Raw genomic sequence first — 22,956 nt, forward strand, 5'->3', positions numbered from 1 at the left:
TTCAGGGTGTGAAAATAGAATTGTTGTAGGTATAAAAAGGATAACCAGGATAGTAGTTTCTTCTTCCATGGGTCACTTCCCATGGAAGCAGTAAAGTGGGGTCATGACTGATAGCTGCTGTATGATCTCAGTGTGCCTGGAACTTGTATAAATAAATGGAAATAACTTGGATATGTTATTCCCAATACAGAGATGCTTGTACCAGCAGTAGTCTGAGAAAGTACAGTCAAGGTTTTTGACATGAATTGAGTAGGGGAAATGCTACTGAATATGAGAAAAATAGCTTCCTCCAAGACAGAATTGAATGTTAAAGGACATTTATGTAGCACATACCAGTGAAGATAAGACAGATGAGTTTGACCTCCTTATACCTTTTAATGCAACCTGCTTTAAAATTCTGAAATGAGAAAAATGGTGATCACTAAAGTATAAAGAAAAATATACAATCCAGTTCCAGTAAAGATCTGTCCCTACACTATAAGAAAAAAAAAAAAAAGTGATTAAGGTTATTTAAATGCCATTGTACATGTCCACTGGAACAAATGCCTGAATTATTACCACATTGGTAATAGTACCTGTCAAATGCAGTGCTTGACTGATCACTGCTATTAGAAACAGCAGCCACTGTGATTAGATTAGCACTAAAAGACATACAAGTGTAAACAGCTATAACAGCAGTGATGTAGGAGTACAATGCATGGAAAACAGCAGTAACAAGTTCAGTGGCTGCTGCTCACTAGCTGGCAGCAGGGATGTGCTCTTTCTTTGTGGTGCTGGACTCACATGACAACCATGATGTCTTCCAGTGGTTTTCTGGTTAGTGAGGGCACGGTAGCATCCTTCTTGGGATAGCCAACGGGGAGCAGCAAGAGTAGCTTCTCATTTGCTGGGCGCTGGAGCAGGACCCGCAGTTGGGGGCCACAGTTGAGGGGTGTGGAGGTCACAGTGTACAGACCCACGTTCTGCAACAAGGTAGACATCAACACAGTGAGGGAGAGGCCTGTGCTTTATATCTGTACCCATTACTCTCACCAGACCTGCACACATTGCCATACTGACTAGCTCAGAAAGGCTACTTCATTAAGACTCACTGGCAGGTTTTGGAATTACTAGTAGCCTCAACAGTATCATAAAAGATGCCTGCTTTTTCTTACAAAGAAGTACAGTGTTTCTCCACAGAAGCAGCAGCACAGGGTGTTAGCCTTATTCTGCCTGATGTGTCTGGCTGTTGCACAGCAGAAGTGCCTGCAGTGCTCAGTGTAATCAGGGACCCATGCCTACAGCGAAGTTGAGAGGCAGGTGTGGGGGACATCACTGGGATATCTTCCCATGGGGTTCACCTGGCTCATACAAAGAAATATTTTGGTTCTTCCCCCCATACAGCTGGCAGGAAGATGTCTTGCAGCTTTGTGATTATTTGTTCGAGAGCTATACCTCACAGGGATAGGGAGCACAAGCTCTGTTTTGTCATACAACTGCTGCCATCTCTCACAGTGTTCAAGCTTCCATCAGAACCCCAAAATATGTCTGTGCATCACTCCTCCAAAGCGATACAAAATTGCTTTAAAAAGCTAAACAATTTGACAAATAATAATGAGCTGATACTATCCCAAATACAATTCTAAACTTGAGGCACTTCTTGAGAGTTGTTCATGTGGATTTAAGTCTCTATATGAAGGAAACATTTTGGGAGGTACAGAAGTCAGCCAGGGAGAGATGCTCAGGCAATGGGCCTCTCATGTTAGGTAACCTCCGTGGCCTTCTTAAGATGAGAAGGGCTAATAGTAGTGGTGCTAAGTGTTAAGAGTCCAGGACACTGTGTTCTTTAAAGTTGTCAGATTACTTTCTAAGAGCTGGGAAAAAGCACTGTGGAACCTAACAGTGGATAGGGAGAAGTTTAACCTGATGGTGGGCTGGGTCAGGGGAAAGTGGAACCTTGCCAGCCCTACTGCTTCTGCAAGTGACAGTGCTGGTTCTGCCCCATTCCCTATGTATCCCCTTTGCTCTCAGCTCCAAGGAGGGAAAATAGAACTCTGTGCAGTTGCAGATGAATGTGCTTTGGCACTGCTGATTTCTCAGATTTCCAGTGCTGAAGCTCCTCATAAGTAACAGCAACATGGGCAGGAAAGTGTCCCTTAGAGTGAAGAAGAAATGGCAGTGCCTGGTTAGAAACTGGCTTAATACAAGAGGTGACAACTTGCTGTTATCCTGTTGACAGAACAAGTTAGCAGTTGGAAAAGCTTGATTATTTAAACACTTTTGCAAGTACATCAGATAAAACAAGCAGAACTGAGAACTTGCTGATGTCAAACACCTGAGCTTTAGAAGTTGATTCACTTAAAGAAATGCCTCAGAAAGACTTCTTGAAATAGTACAGCCTGTTCTGAGAAATACTTATCTGATTTTTTTTCCAGCATTATATACTAAAAAGTATGTGGGGTCAAGCCCACAATTTTTTGTTTTTAGGATTACTTAAGAGAAGGGTCCAGTGTGGCACTGTACATCCATGCTGGACAATCTGCAGACCATCTCAGCCCTGTTAGCATAAGACAGAAGAAACCATAGGGGTTGAAGCTGAGCTGGGATAAGAGTGACAGTACACTGCACTACATCACCTTCCTGATGTGGGCCTGTGCAGAATAAATTTTAAGACTCAAAGCTAAGACATGCCCACAAATGGTAATAATCCAATAATGTTAAAATGTTAAAATTTAAATTGGGATCCACTCTCTTTAAGGCAGAATAGTCTTGGTATGTAATCCAAACCAATATATTGACTCCAAGTGAGCCAGTTCTGTCAGTGTACCTGCAGCGCAGCAAGAAGGATACCACAGGCAATAGAAACACTGATTTCATTGTAGTAGTGGGTCTTCTTTTTGCCATTTGGAAGTCGTCCATATACTTGCTTGAAAATCAGGATCAGATAGGGAGCAGTGTCCAAGTACTCCTTGATCCAGTTAGTTCTGCAAAAGAATAATATTAAGGCATTTATTTTGCAACCTTTTCGCTTCACTGTGATTCACGTTTCCTGTCTGCAAAGGGGCACTAAAGGTACATGACAGTTAAAGCAGGAGAATAAAGCTTAGAAAATTTGCACAGGATTAAGTATTATCAGCTTAAGCAGAAACATGTTGGAAAAAAAAAACTTGAATAAAGTTCTTAATTTTAGCAGATTTGGCTGAGGAGTTCATGCAATCACTCTGAAGAGTGGAAAAAATAAATTATAAAATAGGAGGTAGTTTGTGGCTTCTTATCTTTGAACAGGCCTCATGAGCTGTTACCCTTGAGATTATTTAATTCTTGGAATTTTGTAGAATTGCAGCTCCCCCTTGTTACCAACAGTGCCAGCACTTTTGTGATTGCAGGGAAAACTGCTGGGAGAAAAGTTCAGAACTTCTTGATCTAAGGTATAAAAGTAAATATATTCTCACAGCAAAAAATGTTACTTTCTTTGTGAGTGTTTCAGTCCTGTTAGACTCCGTTTGATTCTCAGGTTTCTTAGAAACAATATATACAGTTACAGTGTAGGATTCAGATAAGAAAATAGGCTTTCTACTGTTCTGACTCAAAATATAAAAAATACTGCATCTTAGTTGCTTACGTAGCACATAAGCATCTGAAAAGTGTATCATTATGAAACAAATCAGGAAATAAATCCAATAAATCTTTGTGCATATGCTTCATTTGATAAGCCAAGACTCAGTAGATGTCTTCCCATTGTGTGAAGTGAAGCAAGTCACTAAGACTTTGGAGGGCACTTGGAACAATTAAATGTTGTGCAATTCAGCAATTGCATTGGGACAAGCCTTGGGGCCAGCACAGTCAGCAGCAAAGCTCCGAGCTTTGTTGTTTGGCAAACATGAGAGAAAAGCTGGGACAAGAGTTTTGGCTACAGTCATGGAATCACAAATTTTTCTGGGTGGAAAAGACCTTTAAGATCAAGTCCAACCATTAACCTAACTATGCCGAGTCCAGTGCTAAACCATGGCCCTAAGCATCACATCTACACATCTTCTAAACACCTCCAGGGATGGTGGTGTTTCACCTACCTGGGCAGCAAAGATTATATATATATAAAAAAATCATACAGCCAAATGCTTGGAAAATTTTCAAGATGGAGAGCATGTAATCTCTTTTACTGGAGGCAATTTTATGAACCAGCCATTTATTTTTAAGCTTTTCTTTCAAAAAATTAATTTTATACATATATTAAAAGCAAGAGGAAGAAAGAAAAGGAAAAGGAGCAAACAAGACAAGCTTCTTTTATAACTTGAGTTTGCTAGGCTGTAGGGCCTCTCAACATCTTGAGAATCAAGACAAAGCCAAACAACAGGAAAGGGTGTACTGAACACTTGGGTCCCTGAGTTTGTTCTTCTGGCAAGATGGAAGCACACAGGCATAGTGAGTTTTTTGTGTTAGGTGCTGCATCTCACCTTGTACTTAGAAGAAGACAGTCAGAATTCACAGAATCATAGAATGGCTTTAGTTGGAAGGGACCCTAAAGATCATCCAGTTCCAACCCCCCTACATGGGCAGGGACACCTCCCACCAGACCAGGTTGCTCAGAGCCCCATCCAGCCTGGCCTTGAACACATCCAGAGAGGGGCCTGGGCAACCTGTGCCAGTGTTTTACCACCCTTACACTGAAAATTGTCTTCTACTGTCTAAGCTAAATTTATGCTCTTCCAGTTTAAAGCCTTTATCCCAAGTCCTATCACTACTGTAAGAAGTCCCTCCCCAGCTTTCCCGTATGACCCTTCAGGTACTGTGAGGCTGCTACAAGGTCTCCCTGGAGCCTTCTCTTCTCCAGGCTAAGCAACCATAGTTCTCTCAGCCTGTTTTCACAGGAGAGGTGCTCCAGCCCTCTGATCATCTTTGTGGCCCTCTTCTGGACTCACTCCAACAGCTCCATGGTCTTTCTGTGTTGGGGGCTCCAGAGCTGGACACAGAACTTCAAGTGGGGTCTCAGCAGAGCAGAGGGGAAGAATCACCTCTCTTGACCTGTTTGCCATGGTTCTTTTGATACTGATTTTTTTTTTTTTCTGCTCCTGCTGTGTGGTAATTTTGCTTTCCTCAGCCCAAAGATCCTCTTCCGTGCTGTAGATTAGCAGGACCACAATATAGCAACCTGGGCAACTCCCTGTCTGGGGCAGTCTCTGACCCCACCTTCTTTCTTTCTCGGAGAGTCCATCCCTGATTGTGTTTAAAAATCATCTGGATGTGGTACTTAGGGACATGGTCAAGTGGTGGGTCATCAGAAATAGGGTAATAGGGTTAGGACAAGGCTGGACTTGTTAATCTTGAATGACTTATCAAGCCTGAGCAATTCTATGATTCTAAGACTTGAAAGAACATTTTAAAAGCAAGGTTTTTAAAACTGAGCTAAATTTTTTTTCTCTTCCTGAAAACTAGGGGGAAAACCATATGAAAGCAAAGCTTAAACCCCCCTAAAACTTCTCAGTATAGTCTTTCCTAGATCAAAACCACAGCTCTCTTCAAGCAAGCCTCTTAGATAACTGATTTTTCCATACCTCAGCTTTTTCAGGTCATTAACCCATCTGTCTCCCATCCTCTTTTTGTAGTTGATTTCTTCTTCTTCTTCTATGATCTCACGAATCTTATGTTTTAAATGTGGATCTTGAACTACCACAAAGGTCCAGGGCTCAGTGTGTGCTCCACTAGGTGAAGTACCTTCATACAAAAACAGGGGGGGATGGAAACCCAATTGGCACAATGCTGAAGGAGAGTGTGCTGTAAACAGGTATCAGCCCTTCTCTGTGGGCTTTCAGACTGAGCAGCAGAGAAATCAGAAAGCAAGGTGGTGAGATGGGAAGAAAAGGACTGAGATAAGTTCATTTGTTCATTCTCTGTTCATGTTTCATTCAATGACAGAGTTTAGTCCTTTCATACAACCATCTTAACAGGAAACAAAAACCAGGGATGTGTAAAAATCTCTTTGTGGATCTTATCATGGGGCAGTATTATGGTCAAGCTAAGTGACCACCCATGGGAATCTGTTGCAGACTGAAAAAATGAGGAGCTGCAAAATGCAGATATCTGCCAGAGAGCATCCAAGTTTGAGTTTTTTGTCCCAAAGAGAGCTGGTATATGTAGGTGTGCACATCTTAAGTCTGCACTTGCTTATTTAGCTGTGATTATGACACACCAAAACCACTCTCGGATATTGTAATTGCCTAGCAGAAAACTATATTCTTCAGCTTCTGGCTTTTATCTGTACAAGATTATAGAGAAATAGGTTGCGGAGACTGTTCAGGTGACTCCAGGCCCTCAAACACATTTTAAATGTTTTAATGTCTTAAACATGTACTGTATTTTCTTATTTAAGCACTGATTTTAGTTTAAGAACATTGAATAGGTAGCTTGAACGACCTTTTAAATCAAAATGTATTTGTAACATGAGCCTTGCCTCTTCTCAGGTTTGAGTAAGAACTGACTACATTTATGCTTCGGTTTGTTTTCTTTTCTCTACACAGCCCAAAGCTTTTAGGATTACTAAGTACTTCATCTGCACTCCAGGCTTGTTCACTTTGCTGCATTTGCCAAAACATGCTCAGTGTTTTAATGACTCCCAGCTTATTAGAGGAAGATGGAGACTCATTACAGTGCTGGAACAAAGCTGCTTCCTTTTTAAAGGAAAAACAGTGCACATCAGTTGCTCGGAATCTCTGTATTATTAGTCCTGCTAAAGGCTACTGAACATTTTTCTAAGGAAGCTTATGAATATTTTCTGTACTAACAGCAGCGAGTTCACAGCAGAGAAATAATAATGTTCAAAACTACTCCTGGCTCAATTCAGTGTTATAAAAGCATAAAGGAGATTAGGCCAGGACATTATAGTAATGCTTTGAAACACATTTAAAAAAAATTCTTTTTCTGACACTCAGACAAGTAACCTTGATTAGGGTTCCCAGCATAACTCTCAAGTCATATCCAATAAGGATCTGGTACTGATGCTGAAAGAACTGGCATAGTTGGTTGTTTTATTAAGGTTGTCCCTTAATAAGCCCCCACCATTTATGTCAACAGAAATATTAAACATGGCTGGGACAATGTTACGAATTTTTTTGGTTAGAAACCAAACCAAACAAACAAAATCCAAAAAACTATGATATGTGTCTTCATAATGAATGGAATTTTAAAGCATGTGAAGAACTCAAAATTTGACATTTTTGAGAGAAAATAGTTCAATACTTCTATATGGAAGATGTTTCACTGCACTGTACAGCAGTTGTATTTTAAATTACATCTTTAAAAGTTTGAATATTAAATGTTCTATTTCATGGTCTTGAAATGTTCTTTTTCCCTTTTGGGTGCAATGGAAATACAAGGGAACTGGGAATGCTCTAGACCAGTCCCTGACACAGAGTTGTTCAAGCTGAGTAATTTCCAACCCATGGGTGCTCATTCATTACAGCTGCAGGTGAACTAAGGAAAACCATAAGACAAATGCCAATTTCCTTGACTTTTCCACATCACTTCTGCACAGCTGAAGAGCAGTGCTGATCCTTTTTTTTTTCAGATGCTGAACCAGTCCATACCATACCTGCTGTTCTGATGACATTATCAATAACCTCCCTGGGCACTGGCTCATCACTGAGAAATCTGACAGACCTCCTCTTATTAAGAAGCTCATAAAACATCTGTGACCTTTTAATCATTTCAGTCTCAGAGTAGCGCTCCGCAATGAAGGGGATATGGGCAACATCTTCCTCAAGTCCTTGCCCCTCTTCATCAGCATCTGCAAGGAAATAAAAGTAATTAGAGATCTTTTTGCTGGAGAATGCTATTTATATCTTTGCCATTCATAACCATAATGAACTTTGGCCTACATTGGCATACACTGCACTTCTGCACCCCTGGAAAGGCAAAGTCTGAGGTTCCAGTTGACACAACTCATTGATCCCTAGCTCCAACTACAGAATAAATGCCTTGTTATATACTGAGAGGCAGGAGAGTCCTGGCTGGCTGTAGCAAGTGGGATCCACAAAGAAGTTATGGTCTTCTCCACTTCAGTCTGCAAGCCTGCCTGTAGAAAGGCAGCCAACGTTTGAGCCCACTTTTCTCACGTGTGGTCCTTCCTAAGCCATCAAACAAGAAGAAAAAATTCCTAAATTACTGAGATTAAGGAGAGAGCTTAACTACCATGATGTGTTAAATCTCTGAAGAGCTGAATGTCGGCTTCTTCCCTATTGATGTTTCATAGCAGAAGCATCACAAGTCCAGTCTCTGCAAAAATGTGACTGTGGTTAAGTTCTTTGGTTTCGTGGTACTTTCAGTGTAAAAGAAAATGGATGATAGGCACCTACACTTAGGATAACCACATATCAAATATGGGATATTGTGTTTCTTTAGAATTCAAAGCGGTTCCTCATTTCACTGTCTCTTTTTCTATATCACAGAGTACATCTGCTGTTGTCTTCAAGAACTCTTTCTCCTCCGTGTTCCTAGAATAAGAAGGTACAATACTTTTTTGCAACTGTGATATGAAAGTTTAAGCCATTTAAATTTTGTATTTTGGCTAGTCAGTAGTATTGAGCAATCTGCTGCAGAAGGCTGAGTCAAGAAAAAGCATTCCAGTTCTTTTTCAGTTGCCATTAGACTATTATTCCAGAATAATAGAAATCTCCAGTATAAATTCAAACAGCAATTACTTCTGTGTTTAAGTAGTATGCAGCTGCCGTAGAGACAAGGCTGACTTTCTATTCATTTTATAAACTGAAGTGAAATATTTACAAGTGTGGCTCAGCATGTGCAAGAGTCTGCAATGTATATAGCTTCACATATTGAATCTAAACAGAATTATTCTGGACACCAAGCAACAGACATTTCATTTTGCATACAAAGGAGTCACCCAGAAAGTTGGTTTTGTTTAGCATTTTCTGTCTGTGTTAAGCACTCTTGGTCACAGTCTGCAAGGACCTGGTTCCATGCTAATGGAAAGCAGTGACCCATTCTAAAAATCTTTTCTGGGGGCATCTTGAACTCTCAGACTACACTGAGCATTTAGTATTAGTATGCTATTTTTAGTATTCAATAGCAACTGGCTGACTATGACTTTTCCTTTGCTAGGATTATGGTGGTCTTCTCTTCCAGAAACTTCCACACTCCCTTTTTTGCTGTTCCAGCCTCCACAGTCAGGTGAAGGGAATATGACAGAGCTAAAAGGCCAATGTATAAAAAATAATCTTCTATTAATAATTCGTCCTGACACTGACTCTTGAGAAACTTCACTTGAAACTCGGTCTAATCTAATGTGCTTGCTTTCCAAACCAACTCTTTACTTTTCTAAAGAATTGCTTCCTAAGGAGAGAATTCATTTCCAGTCCTGTTTTCCATTTTAAAGCCATGATGTATAATACAACAATTAAATATCAATACAACAATTACATATATATATATATATATATATACATATATATAAAGCTTTCATATTTTTTGACTAATATTGCTGGGCAACTGACCCTGTGGGGGGGTTGTGGGATGTGATTAATTGCAGACTGCTGCATAATCTGCCATTACAGGAATCCCAGCAGTGAATCCAGTCGCTAAGTGAGCGTGTGGCTAATAGGGAACTAAAAGAGATGGAGTGCCTTATTTCTAAGTTATAAATAGTGATTAGCAGCTTTATCTTGGGAACCTTGAGAGCTGGTCAGGGATCTTAAACAAAAGCAGTATCAAGTGGGTGAGGCAGACCCTGGAAGGAAGAAGCCAGAGCTAAAATACTGTAAATGTTACCTTAAACTTGACTACAGTTGCAGAAGGTTTCTTAAGATCTTCATAGGAATGGAGTGGCTGTTTTTTTTTTATAAAGAGAAGATTTGCCAGTTTACCTAGTAAAAGGAAAGCTGAGAGGTAATCTGATTGCTGTCTATAAACCAAAGGAGGGTAAGCACCAGGACTGGAAAAATGTCCTTTAAAATAACAAGACAGAGCAAGAAAAATGGATGTAGAGTAGTATTCAATAAGTCTGGGTGTGTAGACAAACAGAGGAGGATTTTTAACCCACAGAATAGAGTTCTGTCAAATTCATCCAACAAGTTTAAAGAAATGGGGTAAAGAAAAGTCCAGTTTTCATTTTTAGTCTGCAGATGACAAAGGCTGAAGGTGTCTGCATCAGCAGGGAGAAAAACACAGTGATGCAACATGTCCATGCTTTGTGTCATTTAGGAACACAGGATTTACATGAAAAATTAAACCACTACTATCTCGCTCATATCAGTAGCATTGTTAAAAGATATGGGAAGCTTTTGAACTTGTGGAGAGGAGAAATACTTCTAAGTGGAAAAGATTTATTTTAAAAAGTATTACAAGAAACGAGCAGAGCATTTTCAGAAGAGGTGGAGCATTGGGGCCATTGTACATTGTAGTAATAAAATGCCTTTGCTATTAATTTCTGCAACTGAACCCCAAAGTAACAAGGACACAGAATTCATCTTCATCCTCCACAACACTGTCGGCTCTGTGTTTACCTTATCCATCAACTGTATTGATCTGAATATATGACCAAGAAAGTGGCCAATACACCACAAGATCCCCATGCTAAAAACTAACCCTGTCTTTGCAACAGTCCAGATCTAATTGGGTAAACCTGAAGCAGTGGGAAACAAGGTACCACCACTCTGGGATCAGATGATCACTACTAGAAGAGAGTCCTTGTGACTCATCATTCAAGACAAGATTGAAGCATCTTTTTTTTTTTTTTCATCTGAATTTGATCTGTAATTACACATGGTGTAATGCAAGACATGGACAGATTTTCACACACACACACACACACAAAAAGTTCCTGCCAATCCATAGTACAACAGTCTTTCATTCTGGATCTCATAAATGAAGGAAAAAGTTACAGGACAGATGGGTATGCAAACAAATCTGAAGTACTGCCAGCTAAGGCATTAAACAAATGGACTGAGTTAATGCTTTCCACTTAACCACAAGACTAGGTTTTTGGCTGCACTGAGAAGCATTCTTCTCTTCAGCTGCCAAAAGCATAACATAGAGAAGCTCAGGAGCACTTGTTCCTCCTCTTTCTGCCCTTCACTGCCAGTAAGTGACTCTACTGAGTCCATCCAAGCAGTTCAGCTAATTACACCTTATGCTTAGTTGCTCAAAGGTATTCCCCTTCCAAGGAAAACATCCCTGGCAGTGACACTTGAAGAAAGGTTGAGAGGGCTGATGATGCTCAAGTAAGTTCAGTTCTTTTCTTACCAAGCACTTCACTCTCTGGGCAAAGTGCCCCCACTTTGGTCATGGACACATAGTGAAGGACTTGGTCTTCACCTGCCTCTTTCTGTTAGGAGGCTCTTCAAGATTCAGCTTTTTCACCTACAGCATCCCTCTATTCTACATTTAGAAAAGGCCTAAAATATGCTTCTTTCTCACCTAAATAGAATTCCCTTTAGAGGAACTTTGTCTTTAAATATGATTCAGCTTGCTACTTGAAAGTAGAAACGAGCTTTTCTAATAAAGACAAGTTAGTAAAGTAACAGAATTTGCACAGTGAGTGCATTCTTTACTATTAAGAAAATATTTGTATATAACCATGTTTGCATTTCAGCATTTTCCAGTCGGTGAAAATCTGAACATTGACAACAAGGAGGATATGTTTTGATCCTCCTTTATAGCATTGGCAGAATAGCAGATCCCAGGTCCTTACCAAGGTGGCCATATTCTCTTCTCAGTCAGGCCAGACTTTTTCCTCCTGAGCAAAATCTTCTCCAAGCATGATACAATTATTTATATTTTTCTGGAGACAAAAGACATGCATGCCTGTTTCACAAAGATATGGGGTTTGGACCACATAGCATTATTTGTCGTTAAAAGCAAAATAGCAAGAAAGCCTAATTTAACATTGGATTACATTGTAAGGGGTTTTCTTTAAAAAGAATTAAATCTCCTTTTAGCAACTGCACAAAAACCTATCTATTAACCTGCCAATTTTTTGTAAGCAATTTGAAACTAGTACAATTTTGAATTTAGGACTTGAATAAAGGGAAAACAACTAAGGCATAAAAGAATAACATTTTGTATATGGAGCTGTGGCAGTAAGGCTCCTCGGTAAGAGCTAATAGGTTTGTTTATACAGAGGATCTAAATATTTTAACTGACAGAAACAGTTGTAGTGAGATGTCACTGTCAGTTTGTAGATTATCACTTGAACTACTCAAAGGAATTCTAATTTGCAGCAGTTTAATCAAACTGGTCAGCTACTAAAGGCAAAGGAAATGCATGAAAGTTTTATGCAAATTTTTGGTTGTACAAAGGAGGATATGAATTAACTTTTAGTAAATTTTGTGTATTTGGGGAATAGTCAGCATGGTTTCAAAATTTCCAAGTATCTACTAATTCTTGAAAGTCATACAAAACACTGACTCAGACATCACTGAACACTATGGTGAAATAATGGTTCTTACATAAAGAGAATAATGGTTGTTAGAAAAAGAAATTTGTGCAGAGAAACAATGTAAGTTAGAAAACTCCTAGAAATATGCTCAGGCAATGTGTCACTATGGAACAAAAAACCATTGTGAAACAAAAATCTATAGAGTTCTGTTCCTATGAACTTGAACCTTGCAGTTAATATCACCTTTTCCACCCAAGCTAGTTTCAAAGAAATTAAGGGAGTTTATGGTCAGAAAGAAAGATTAAGGAAGGGTACATTTTATGCTCAGACTGTTGTCCAAGCTGTGCATCAAATATCACTACTGCAAAAAAATAAAACAAAGGGGCATTCTGTACAGGTCTGAATATGCAGCTGAGTGAACAGAAGTTAGCACCATCACCACACTTTGCTCTTAAATATGTGTTCAACACACCTCCCAAATGATCCCAGTGCTGATCCCACGAAAGCTCTGATGGATTTCACACAAGTCACAAATGGAGGACTTTGGTAATAACTAATGGGTAATAAACCCATTTCCAACCTCTCTGGGGGTGCTGAGATAAAATCTGTAGTGCTAGATAGTAAAGTGGGATGATATGTCTATAAAATGAGTTTACAGCTAGAAACTGCTTGGGTCTTCTCTTTGCTCATAATAATGAGGCCTGGGAAGAGGCTGGGGGGACTTCAGCAGCATCTCCTACACTTCTGCACTCCCCACAGAGTCCTTCACAGGTCTGAGATCTGCTGGGCAGAGGAGCAGGTAGTGGTCTTCCAGTTCACGCAGGTGAAAATTAAAAGTAAGTGAAAATTAAAAATGTATTTTCAGAGATTAACACCAAGTGACAAGACATCAAGACAGTCTCCTTCCACAGAACTGACAAGCTCAGGACACAGCAGCAGTAGCACTATGGATCTCCACCACTGTGGAGAAGCTGAGAAGATGATATCTTTATTTCTATCAGCAGATCCAATTCAAAAAACAAAGCTGCTCAGAAGAATAAGACTTTTTCTTACCTTCTTCCTCTAAGTGGTGGTCAGTGAAATATTTCATATCTTCATCCACCCATGGGCGAGATAGAGGCTTGTTTTTAGTCCCACGTTTTTCCTTCTTTCCATTATTCTTCTTCAGTATTACCCCAATCAAAATACATATAATGGCTATAAAGACTGGGGTTAGAGAAGAAAAGAATGCCATGACTATGGAAACATGGAGTCTTCTTTCCAAGTTCAACAGTCTCTCCCGAAAAGGAGAGGATTAAATAGGAAGAGCAGAGTCACAGTAAGCAAGAAAGGGGAGGACCCAAGGCTGGTCTTTGACCCTGTCCTGCTTCTACTTTTCAGTCACCACCCCTGCAATCTCATCTATGAATGTGCTTCTGCTTTTAAGGAGCCCCAGGTTTCTCTGTTTTCCAGAAATTGCTTAAAGGCAGTGAACCTAGGCATGACTATATACAAACTCATAAATGCCATCAAGTGCAAAAAAAAAAAAAAAACAAAAAAAGAGACCTTCCAAAACCCCAGACTAGCACAAAACACTTCTCCCTCATAGTATTTATCATCACAGTGATACCGATAATCTTGCTTGTAACAGTGATTATGAGAAAGAGCCAAGTAGGAAAGTGACTTTTAAAATGTGATGGCATCTCTTCAATGTTTAACTCAGAAAATTTGCCATATTGCCTGGACCCCAGGAAATCAGAATATCACCAATTAAAAAGCAGCTGGCAGCACCACCCTTGACTGTGTAAATGGGTCAATAAAACAGATAAAGAAAATGGCAGCGTTACTGCTGTATGAAGCATGAACGAGATGTTTCACAGGACAGCGTATTCCTCCTTGATGTTCTGGGGGCAGAAAAAAATACAAAAATTCAGGGAACCAGAATAAGAAATACTTGAGAGCTGAAGGTCTACACTGCAGTGAATTTTAGACTTTGACTCAGCTGTCTTATCAGAGGCAAGGTTAAAAAGTGATAGGATCCTGGTCTAATACAAAAGTGGTCAATGTCTAACTGCTTAACTCATTTTTTACCCCCTCCAGCTACTTGGTTGTGCACAGGTTTCATCCTGGCAGGTTCTAAGCCCACCCACTCACATCTCTCACTCCACTGGTTACGCAGCACGGAGCACACACACGCTGGTCCCACTCTTCCTGGTCTCATTTGACCACTGCCACTCCAAAGGCTCTTTGCTATATGCTCTCTACCTTCCCATGCTTCAGTGAATGTTGCTGGTTGCCTTGAGGAAGGGCCAGCGTGTCAGGAAACACAGATTAATAAGCAGTTTCGTGCACAAGAAGAGGAATGTGTGGCTGTAGTGGTTGGCAGCACACAGTGATAGTCTGGCTGTTAGCCTGTCCTCTCCTGATACAAGTTCCTTGTATGAAAAGGGGTAAAGCCAAGCAGATTTCTTAGCTGTATGTACCTAGGTATGCTTAGAGGTAAAACAAAACTGCCTCACAACGTGTACTGAGGCTGGGCTTTCCCAGCTGCTCAGCTCAGACACAGAATAAATACTTCACTGGTATTGCAGTGCATCCTACCCAACACACAGCCCCCCAGGCCCAAGTAGGTCCTGCTCCTTCCAGGATACTGAGTAGGAAGGTTCCCCAGAACCAGCCAAATTCCTGCATAAATCCATCAGAGTTGAAATAAAAATAATATGCAAAAGCTGCACTTAGGTCTAATACAGTAAATTTGGCACTAGACAGGAACCTGCCTCTGGCTAAGAGGGTGCCTTGCTTGAAAACCCAAGCCATTAATCTTCTCTTACCTGCTTCCCAGTCAAGTTGTGACCTGGGACTTGGCTCATTGATCTTGAACAAATAAACAAAGCCCATGAAGTATACAGGAATAGGAAGTTGAATGATTATCATGTGGAGAAAAATAGTTAAATTTATCACCTGTTCTTGATTTAAAGCAGATATTTAAACTCATTTGTTCTACTTGCTGGACATTCAGTCATGGGAAGAGAGACTTCACCTAATACCAATTAGAAACATAAATTTTTTTCATGTGAGTAGAATAGGGATCTGCAGTTTCATCAGACATTTTCCAGAGCCTGCTCTTTGGGATAGAAAGAAAAAGGAATGTGGTCTGAATGGCACTGACTGTTTCTCCCACAGGGAATATGTTCTTGTTAACACTGAATATTTACAGACACATAAATTAGGATCTCAGCTGCATAAGCAGCTGAGAATCCATCCTGCAGAGACAAGTCAGTGCTGAAAGAGAAACAGAAATAATATAGAAGGTTGAAAGGTATTGCTTAAAATAAATACCTCTTCAGTGCTGGAAACCTTGTAATTTCTCACTCTTCTGGAATAACTTCAACTTTTTTAGAGGTGATGTGATATTATTTTTTCACTTGTAGAGCAGAGAATGAAAGAAAGGTAAATAAAAGCCACTTTGGTATTAACATATGAAAAACCTGTATTTGTTTTTATATAGCAAAGATTGTTAACTGGAACTTCAGCCCCACAGAAATCTCACAGTATCATGTGTTATAAAAAGGTGATTTAGTCTCAACAACTCCATATCATAGACATCCAAACTAGTGATACACTGAGGGACTGTGGGAAGTAGATGGAAGCAGTCAATTTTTGTATGGTAGATTTTCATCAGATTTTCTAAATGCACTGTTGAATTTTCTTTGGTTCAAGCATTACATAAATGTAGTTATCATCATGGCAAGTTCAAGGGAACTTATTATTTCTTCTGTTCTACCCTAAATCTTAAAGCCTAGCAGCTTGAGTTTTGGTTAGTTTTGTTTAGTTTCAGAAAAATCAGGAGAAACATTATGAATAGCTATTCCTGGGAATTAGTGAAGCTTTTTTGACTTAGAAAGAAGCTGGAAAATTTTGATAGAAATATAATGATTAAGAACACAAAAGTACTAATTAGTATTCAAGTACTACTGTATGAAATCCACACAAACACTCTAAAAGATACAGACTGTTGTATTAAAAGGTTTTGGACACAAAGTTCTTCCTCTAACATTTCCCATTGAATTCTAGGTGAATTTGTTGTTCTGAAATAAATACATACATACATACTCATCAGATATGTCCCTTTAATTTCCTGTAGGCAAATAAGTAACATGTGTCATCTATAGGCTACAAGAACTGGCTCTGCACTTGGTTCATGTGACTCTGCTTATGAGAGTTGGGGGACTGACTGACTCTGACCTCTGCTGTTTTACCATCCTAATGTAGATACACTGCATGAAAGCAAAGCTACCTTTCAGCACCCAGCCATGAGCTCCAAGTTACACAGCTCCATTTCTGCTTTGTATAATCCCCATTGCTTCTTCCCATGACCCAGGTCCCCGTGACCTCAGGATACTCCTCTCATCCTGCTTGGAGGAGGCTTATGGCATTACTAGGAGATATGGCTAGTTTGGGGCATGTCTCTAATTCTTCCATATATGTGGGGTCTAACAGAAGAGTTACACAAAAGATGCAAATGGTAGAAGAGCCTCCAAAAGCACAAATTCTCAATGAATGTATTATTTGCACAGGGTGAATGTGGACTACATAAATGCACAGAGACAGAGGGGAAGGAGACTGTGAATAGTCAGAACCAAAAACCACCAGGCCCCACAATCTTTCCTACCTATGTTTTTCTGCCAGTATTTGATTGAAGAACTTTTAAGACTTTCTATAGGATGCCTTAGGAAACCAGTCATGTCTAGCCATTCAAAAAGGGATTCAATACATCTGTTCACATTGGATTAATTATAAAACACACACTATGATAGTTAAAACCACCTAATATAGGAAATCTCTAAACTTCTGACTGCTGAGACCTGGGAAGACATACAGAAGGAGGGACTGTTATGCAGTCCTTAGCCTTCTCTTTTTTTCTACTAATATACCTTTGGGCATGGGCAAACACAGGCTATAGCACTAGATGGCCTCAGATGGCTAGGATTTGGTATGAGAATTCTTCCTTTAGTTAAAATCAGACCTGTGTAAAGAAGACCAGTAGTAGAAAACCTAGAATTCCATGAGGGAATGTATAGAGTAAGATGAAAGAGGTAATTGCAGTGAATACAGCACAAGTTTGAGAGAAAACACATTTTTAGGTGTTTACTTCAGTTTCTGCTACTAGTTAGTGCACAAGCCACTGTCAGGACCCTTGTGATATACATATATATATATTGGTGAAATCATCCACACAAACACCTCAATGTGTTTATAGTTAAAAGCATGAAAAAGTGGCCACTGGGAAACGTCTAGAGATGCAGTGAAATATTACATTGTCATCAGAGGCAGATGGGAGTTTCAGATTGATGTTTACTGAAAAACAAAACCAAAATAAAAGAAGCTATTCAGTGCCATCCATGATCAACCACCGATTTAGTATATGTCTACTATGGGCAAGGCAGGAGCATAGATGCACTACTCAATATAATTTCTTAGTCAACATGTAGAGACAAATGTCTAGGCTTAGCTAAACCTGCTATATCACCAGGTATTGGCATTACTAAAAATATTGTTAGCTTGGTAAGTGTCTTCACCTCCAGGATATATCTAGCACATGCCCTTCTGGCTCTGTAAATGACCAGCATGCAGTGCTTCTCAGCAAGGTGACCCTCACTTTGCTGTCTCTTGCCTCTTCGACACTTCTCCCATACAAAAGTCTCCTTCCCTTCCCCCCCAGATCAGCTGTCTGATCTCTTTATGACCCCTGGAGATATCAAATATCATGCCCTGTAGCATTAGATTTGATTATCTTTTTCATTACCATGGCTTGGATTGCCACAAATGTTATTACTGCTTAGGAACTACCCTTTTGAAATCTAACAGTAGAGTGGATAACCCAATTAAATCCCATAGCAATGAAAGCTGGAGACAACAATGCACAACACAATAGAGTAATTCTTTCCATTTGTCCTCAGGATACCACCCTTCAGTTGCAAGCTTTCTGTATTTATGTTATAGGGCAGAAGAAATAAACTAGCAATAGACAACATGATTCATTAATATCCTTCTAAATAACATAATCCATTTATTAGGATCTGTGGTACCAAATAGAACATATTACTCATGCCCAATGAGACAATAATGGTCCTGAAAGTATTTATGATTTCAGAAAATAACTTAAATTTCCATGCAGAGACTAATTTACCCTGACTCATACCAGAAGGAGCTATTTGCTGCTGCTGTACCAGTGTTACCACTATGAACAGGATGAGTTTTCCATGGCAGGGACCTGGTAGACCTGAAGATTGCTGCTCTTTGAAGTAAAGCTACATGGGTGAGTCTGCAGGAACTCTCTAAAACTTTCAGCTCTCTAAACAAAGAGCCTGAAACATCACTGAACTCGCATGAAAAACCACCAAGGGTCTGCAGACTTTAAACATTATTTGCCCCAACTATGAAGAAGCATAAACACATAATGACAAAATAATAGTTTTTCATAATCACTTCTAAGCATAACCTTGTAATAGTAATGTCTTCTATTATTTGGGTCCCTTCCAATAGCAGGTAAATTAAGAAAAATCTCTTCTAGATAAAATATCACAGCAAATTAATTCTCTACATTCCAAGCCAAAGAGGGGAAGGCAAAGTCAAATGCAGAGACAGAAATTTGACAGGTTATGTCCATGTTGACTGAAATGTGGGACCGAAGCACATGCATAGGTAGACCTGAACCAGCTCCATTATCAGAGCCCCACTGTGATTATGATGCCAAAGTAATGAAGTACCAGCTTACCTGTCACCCTATGTATAGAATCCTGAAAAGAATATTTGTCTCAAAACAGCCACCCTGACAAAATGGACAGTGCTCGGGTGGAGACCTCATTGATAAGCCACTCTTTCAAGGAGAGACCCTCATTTGGGTAACCACCCTAATAAACAGGGCCCTATTTTCACAAGAGCATCCCCTCCTTTAGTGGCCATCCCAAACAGCTGAACACTGGCCTGGCAAGTGGAGCTCTGTTTGATGGCCACCCTGATAGGCAGGACACTGTCCTTATTTGATAAGGGACAGGGGCAGGCAAGCTGTACCCTGTGGAGGCAGAGTGACATCTTGTGCGTGCCCCGGGTAAAGCCACTGGAGAGGGCAAATGTGCAGAAATAAGGGTTATTGCTGTGTCATCCCATCTGGAGGGGTCCAAGTGAACACCTGGCTTTGCAAGATATGCCAAAGTCCCCCCCAAAAAAGGTGGGGTGAGCCATAACAAAAGAGGCACACTCAAAATGCTGGATGCATGCTCACCATGCAAGGACCACAGCTTCCTACTGAGATCATTGCTGGATAGTGCTATCTTTCCTATCTTTTATCTCTTTTTCTCTTCCAAAACTTATCTTGGCACATAAGGGTAACAGAGTTTCCAACTTTGTTAAGTTTTACTCCTCATTGTTAAGTTTTGCTAGTTGTACCCTGTTGTTTTGACAATTTCCTTAAGTTTTGCTAAATTGTAATCCTTTGCTTTGAAAGTACAATAATTTCTAATTCTGCTAGTTGTAATCTCACTCAATGCTTTATAATCTTAGTCATTTTTAGGTAAAGTTGTGTTTTTATACAAACCTCCTGGGTAATAATCTCACCCCTAGAGTCCCATGCAGAGAATTCCCAAACTTGATCTCACTGAGTAGGTTGTTAAAAGAGATTAATTATAGGAGGAGGATTGGGCCCAGCCACACCTCAGCTGCTCTGTGAAGGAACTTCAAAAGCAAGGGGGTCCAGCCCAAATCTTTCTGGTTTGACCCCCATCTCTGGGGACATCTACCTGCGCCCACTCTGTGGGATGTGGTATTTGGTCTGGGCCCCCACCTTTCAGGACCTGTGCTCACTTTGTGAGGTGTGGCAATGCTGCACCCACCTTGTGGGTTGGGACACTAGGCAAGCACTCAAGCCCCATTCCAGGACCCCTGGAGCTGCAGCTCTCCAACCTTCATCCCCAGGTACACAGAGCCTGTACCTGCTCTGCCTGGGCTTTTCGTTGCAGCACAGGCATAGAATCATAGAATCATAGAATTGGCTGGGTTGGAAGGGACCTCAGAGATCATCGAGTCCAACCCTTTTATCACCGTTGTGGTTGCTAGACCATGGCACTGAGTGCCACATCCAGTCTCTTTTTAAATATCTCCAGGGATGGAGAATCCACTACTTCCCTGGGCAGCCCATTCCAATGCCAGATCACTCTCTCCGTAAAGAAATTCTTTCTAATATCTAACCTAAATTTCCCCTGGCACAACTTAAGACCATGCCCTCTTGTCTTGTTGAAAGTCGTCTGGCAAAAGAGACCAACGTCCACCTGGTTACAACCTCCTTTTAGGTAGTTGTAGACAGCGATGAGGTCTCCCCTGAGTCTCCTCTTCTCCAGGCTGAACAGCCCCAGCTCTCTCAGCCTCTCCTCATAGGGTCTGTGCTCGAGTCCCTTCACCAGCCTGGTTGCCCTCCTTTGAACCTGCTCCAGGACCTCGATATCCTTCCTGAACTGGGGGGCCCAGAACTGGACACAGTACTCGAGGTGTGGCCTCACCAGCGCTGAGTATAGGGCATCAGCCCAATTCTCTCTCCCTCATCACTTTGCAGCACAAGAGAGTGAGTATTTACAGTGAGTTTATAGCAGTGCTCCATATAATCAAATTTTTTAAGTCACATTGTGAAGTCAAGTAACAGCAGTGGAGAAATTATAGCTGGATGTCCTTTGTAGCTGGTGCAAGATACATTACTATTGTCTCTCTGACACAGAATAAATACAGGGGGAAGAAACCTAAACAAAATAAAAGGTAAAAAAAATTAAAGTCCCCTACTTTTCAGAGGTGGATTTTTGTTTTTATTTCTAATTACTAATATACTTTTTGTGTGTGTTTTCTTTCATTCCATCCTCTTATGACAGGACAGCTGAATGGCAGCACGCAGCATTTAAAATCAGCATTTCAAAGCCTTAGCTATTCCTGGAATAGCTATTTCTATTACTTCAGTCCTTATTTGCACCAAATCAAAACACAGCTAGCTTATTTGAAGAGTTTCTAAGCTGATTACATCTGAGCCTCTAAAAACTTCATCTGGGAAAATGGTTTCTAGCTAGGAACATGAAGGAAGCCTTGAATTCTTATGTAATCACGAACAGCAGTGTTCAAAGAATTTGGCTTTTTTGAGTGTTTTGATTTTTTGAGGTGTTTTTGCTGCTTCTCTTCACATGTTTTGAATGAGTTTCATCTTCCAGCCTCCTGAGGAAATCAGTCACAAGGTTGAAGCCCTGTCCTTAATGCCAAAGGCATCCACAGCCTCCTCTCTTCCATGGGGTGGATCTGCCCATCCCTAGCTCTCATTCTCCTCCAATTTATGTGCTTCACAGGGGCTACCTTGCTGTCTACAGTGTTGCTTGGACAGTGGATTGACCACACAGGCTCCTTGCCCACCCTAACAGCAAGGAATCTCCTCTTCTTTGCTCTCCATATAAGGCCTTTGCACCCCTCCTGGAAATGCCTCCTTGCAAAACCCTTTATCCTTTTTCACCAGTAGCATCAGTGACCAAGCATTAATTTGGCTCAGCTGGTGATTCTGATTCAGCTACATAAAGAATTATACTGTTCCAGTATTTTCCTCTCCCTTGCTCCAACATTTGTTGCTTGCAAAGTAAAGCTAGGAAGTAAGGATGGACATGGCTGTGCGTACCTAGTGTCCAGATGAGCACACATGCTGACCCAGCTCTCAGGCAAACCATCAGATACTGTGGGAAGCATTTTTAGAGTACCTGATATTGTGAAATATCTTATAATCTAGGGAGGGCAAGTTAGTTGGGTGATCAGGTCAGCATGCTCCGCAGAGGCCCTGAGGCTGGAAAGGCACATGCCAAGGGACCCAGGATTACAGACCTCCTTCCCACCTCAAGTCACCCTTTTAAAGAGCAATCCTAAGCACAGGGATAATGTAAAGGACCACCACAAAGAAACTGACAAAGATATTTTCACTCTGTTACATAAGGACACAAAGGAAAACTTTTTTTCTTCCAAATCACTGACTTAAGACTTCAGGAGACATATCTCTTGCTCAGCTCTACTGTTACTTCTGCCCTGTATGTAAATATTTATTTCATAATCTGTCACATCAGCTACTCAGCAAATTGCACCTCCACCACCCGACAAGTTGCCAAGGGGTGATTAACATTTACCATTGTCACTCACAGAGAAAGTAGCTGCAGCTTTCCCAGGCTGGTCTGCAAAAGGGCAGCACTTCTCACAATGACACTAAGTTCAAAATCCCGAGCACTGTTCAAACAATTCACTTTGCTCAGCTCACTCTTCTTCTTACAGACAGTCACTCCCTGAAATGAAATGGAATATTAGTGGATTTTTTGAAAAACACAACTATGTGGGACAGTTAAACTGTTAGAGTGTTGCTACTACACCAGCCAGTAGAGTTTACACGTGGTTTCTCCAGTGGGCTTAGACCTGATTTAAGCATAGAGAGCCTGGAAATTTTGGCTGATATTTTTCCTTGGGATCTTTGGGATACAAATTCTTTTTAAAGATCAGACTAATTACATAGGCAAAATCTACTCTGCGTCCCACTGTGAAATTCTTCCCTTTGC

At 40.5% G+C, this 22,956-nt stretch overlaps 1 protein-coding gene across 1 annotated transcript; it reads right to left on the reverse strand.

Moving 5' to 3' along the window:
• Positions 1 to 351: 351 nt before the first annotated feature.
• Positions 352 to 13,699, reverse strand: IYD (iodotyrosine deiodinase). Its single transcript, XM_008496910.2, has 5 exons — positions 13,418 to 13,699; positions 7,565 to 7,759; positions 5,532 to 5,691; positions 2,807 to 2,963; positions 352 to 962 (listed from the first exon to the last, which is right to left on the reverse strand). Exons 1-5 carry the CDS (start codon positions 13,596 to 13,598, stop codon positions 780 to 782), a joined length of 876 nt encoding a protein of 291 aa, XP_008495132.2. The 5' UTR covers positions 13,599 to 13,699; the 3' UTR covers positions 352 to 779.
• Positions 13,700 to 22,956: the final 9,257 nt, after the last annotated feature.

The sequence above is a fragment of the Calypte anna genome, chromosome 3, assembly GCF_003957555.1.
Source record: "Calypte anna isolate BGI_N300 chromosome 3, bCalAnn1_v1.p, whole genome shotgun sequence".
Taxonomy (NCBI): domain Eukaryota; kingdom Metazoa; phylum Chordata; class Aves; order Apodiformes; family Trochilidae; genus Calypte; species Calypte anna.

What these genes read in the sequence shown, in the direction of transcription:
- IYD (XM_008496910.2), bottom strand. Translation starts at nt 13,598, where the DNA reads ATGGCATTCTTTTCTTCTCTAACCCCAGTCTTTATAGCCATTATATGT. An exon ending in TAATGTCATCAGAACAGCAG is followed by an intron (nt 5,692 to 7,564) that starts GTATGGTATGGA and finishes TTTTGTATGAAG; the next exon opens with GTACTTCACCTAGTGGAGCA. An exon ending in TCCTTCTTGCTGCGCTGCAG is followed by an intron (nt 963 to 2,806) that starts GTACACTGACAG and finishes ACCTTGTTGCAG; the next exon opens with AACGTGGGTCTGTACACTGT.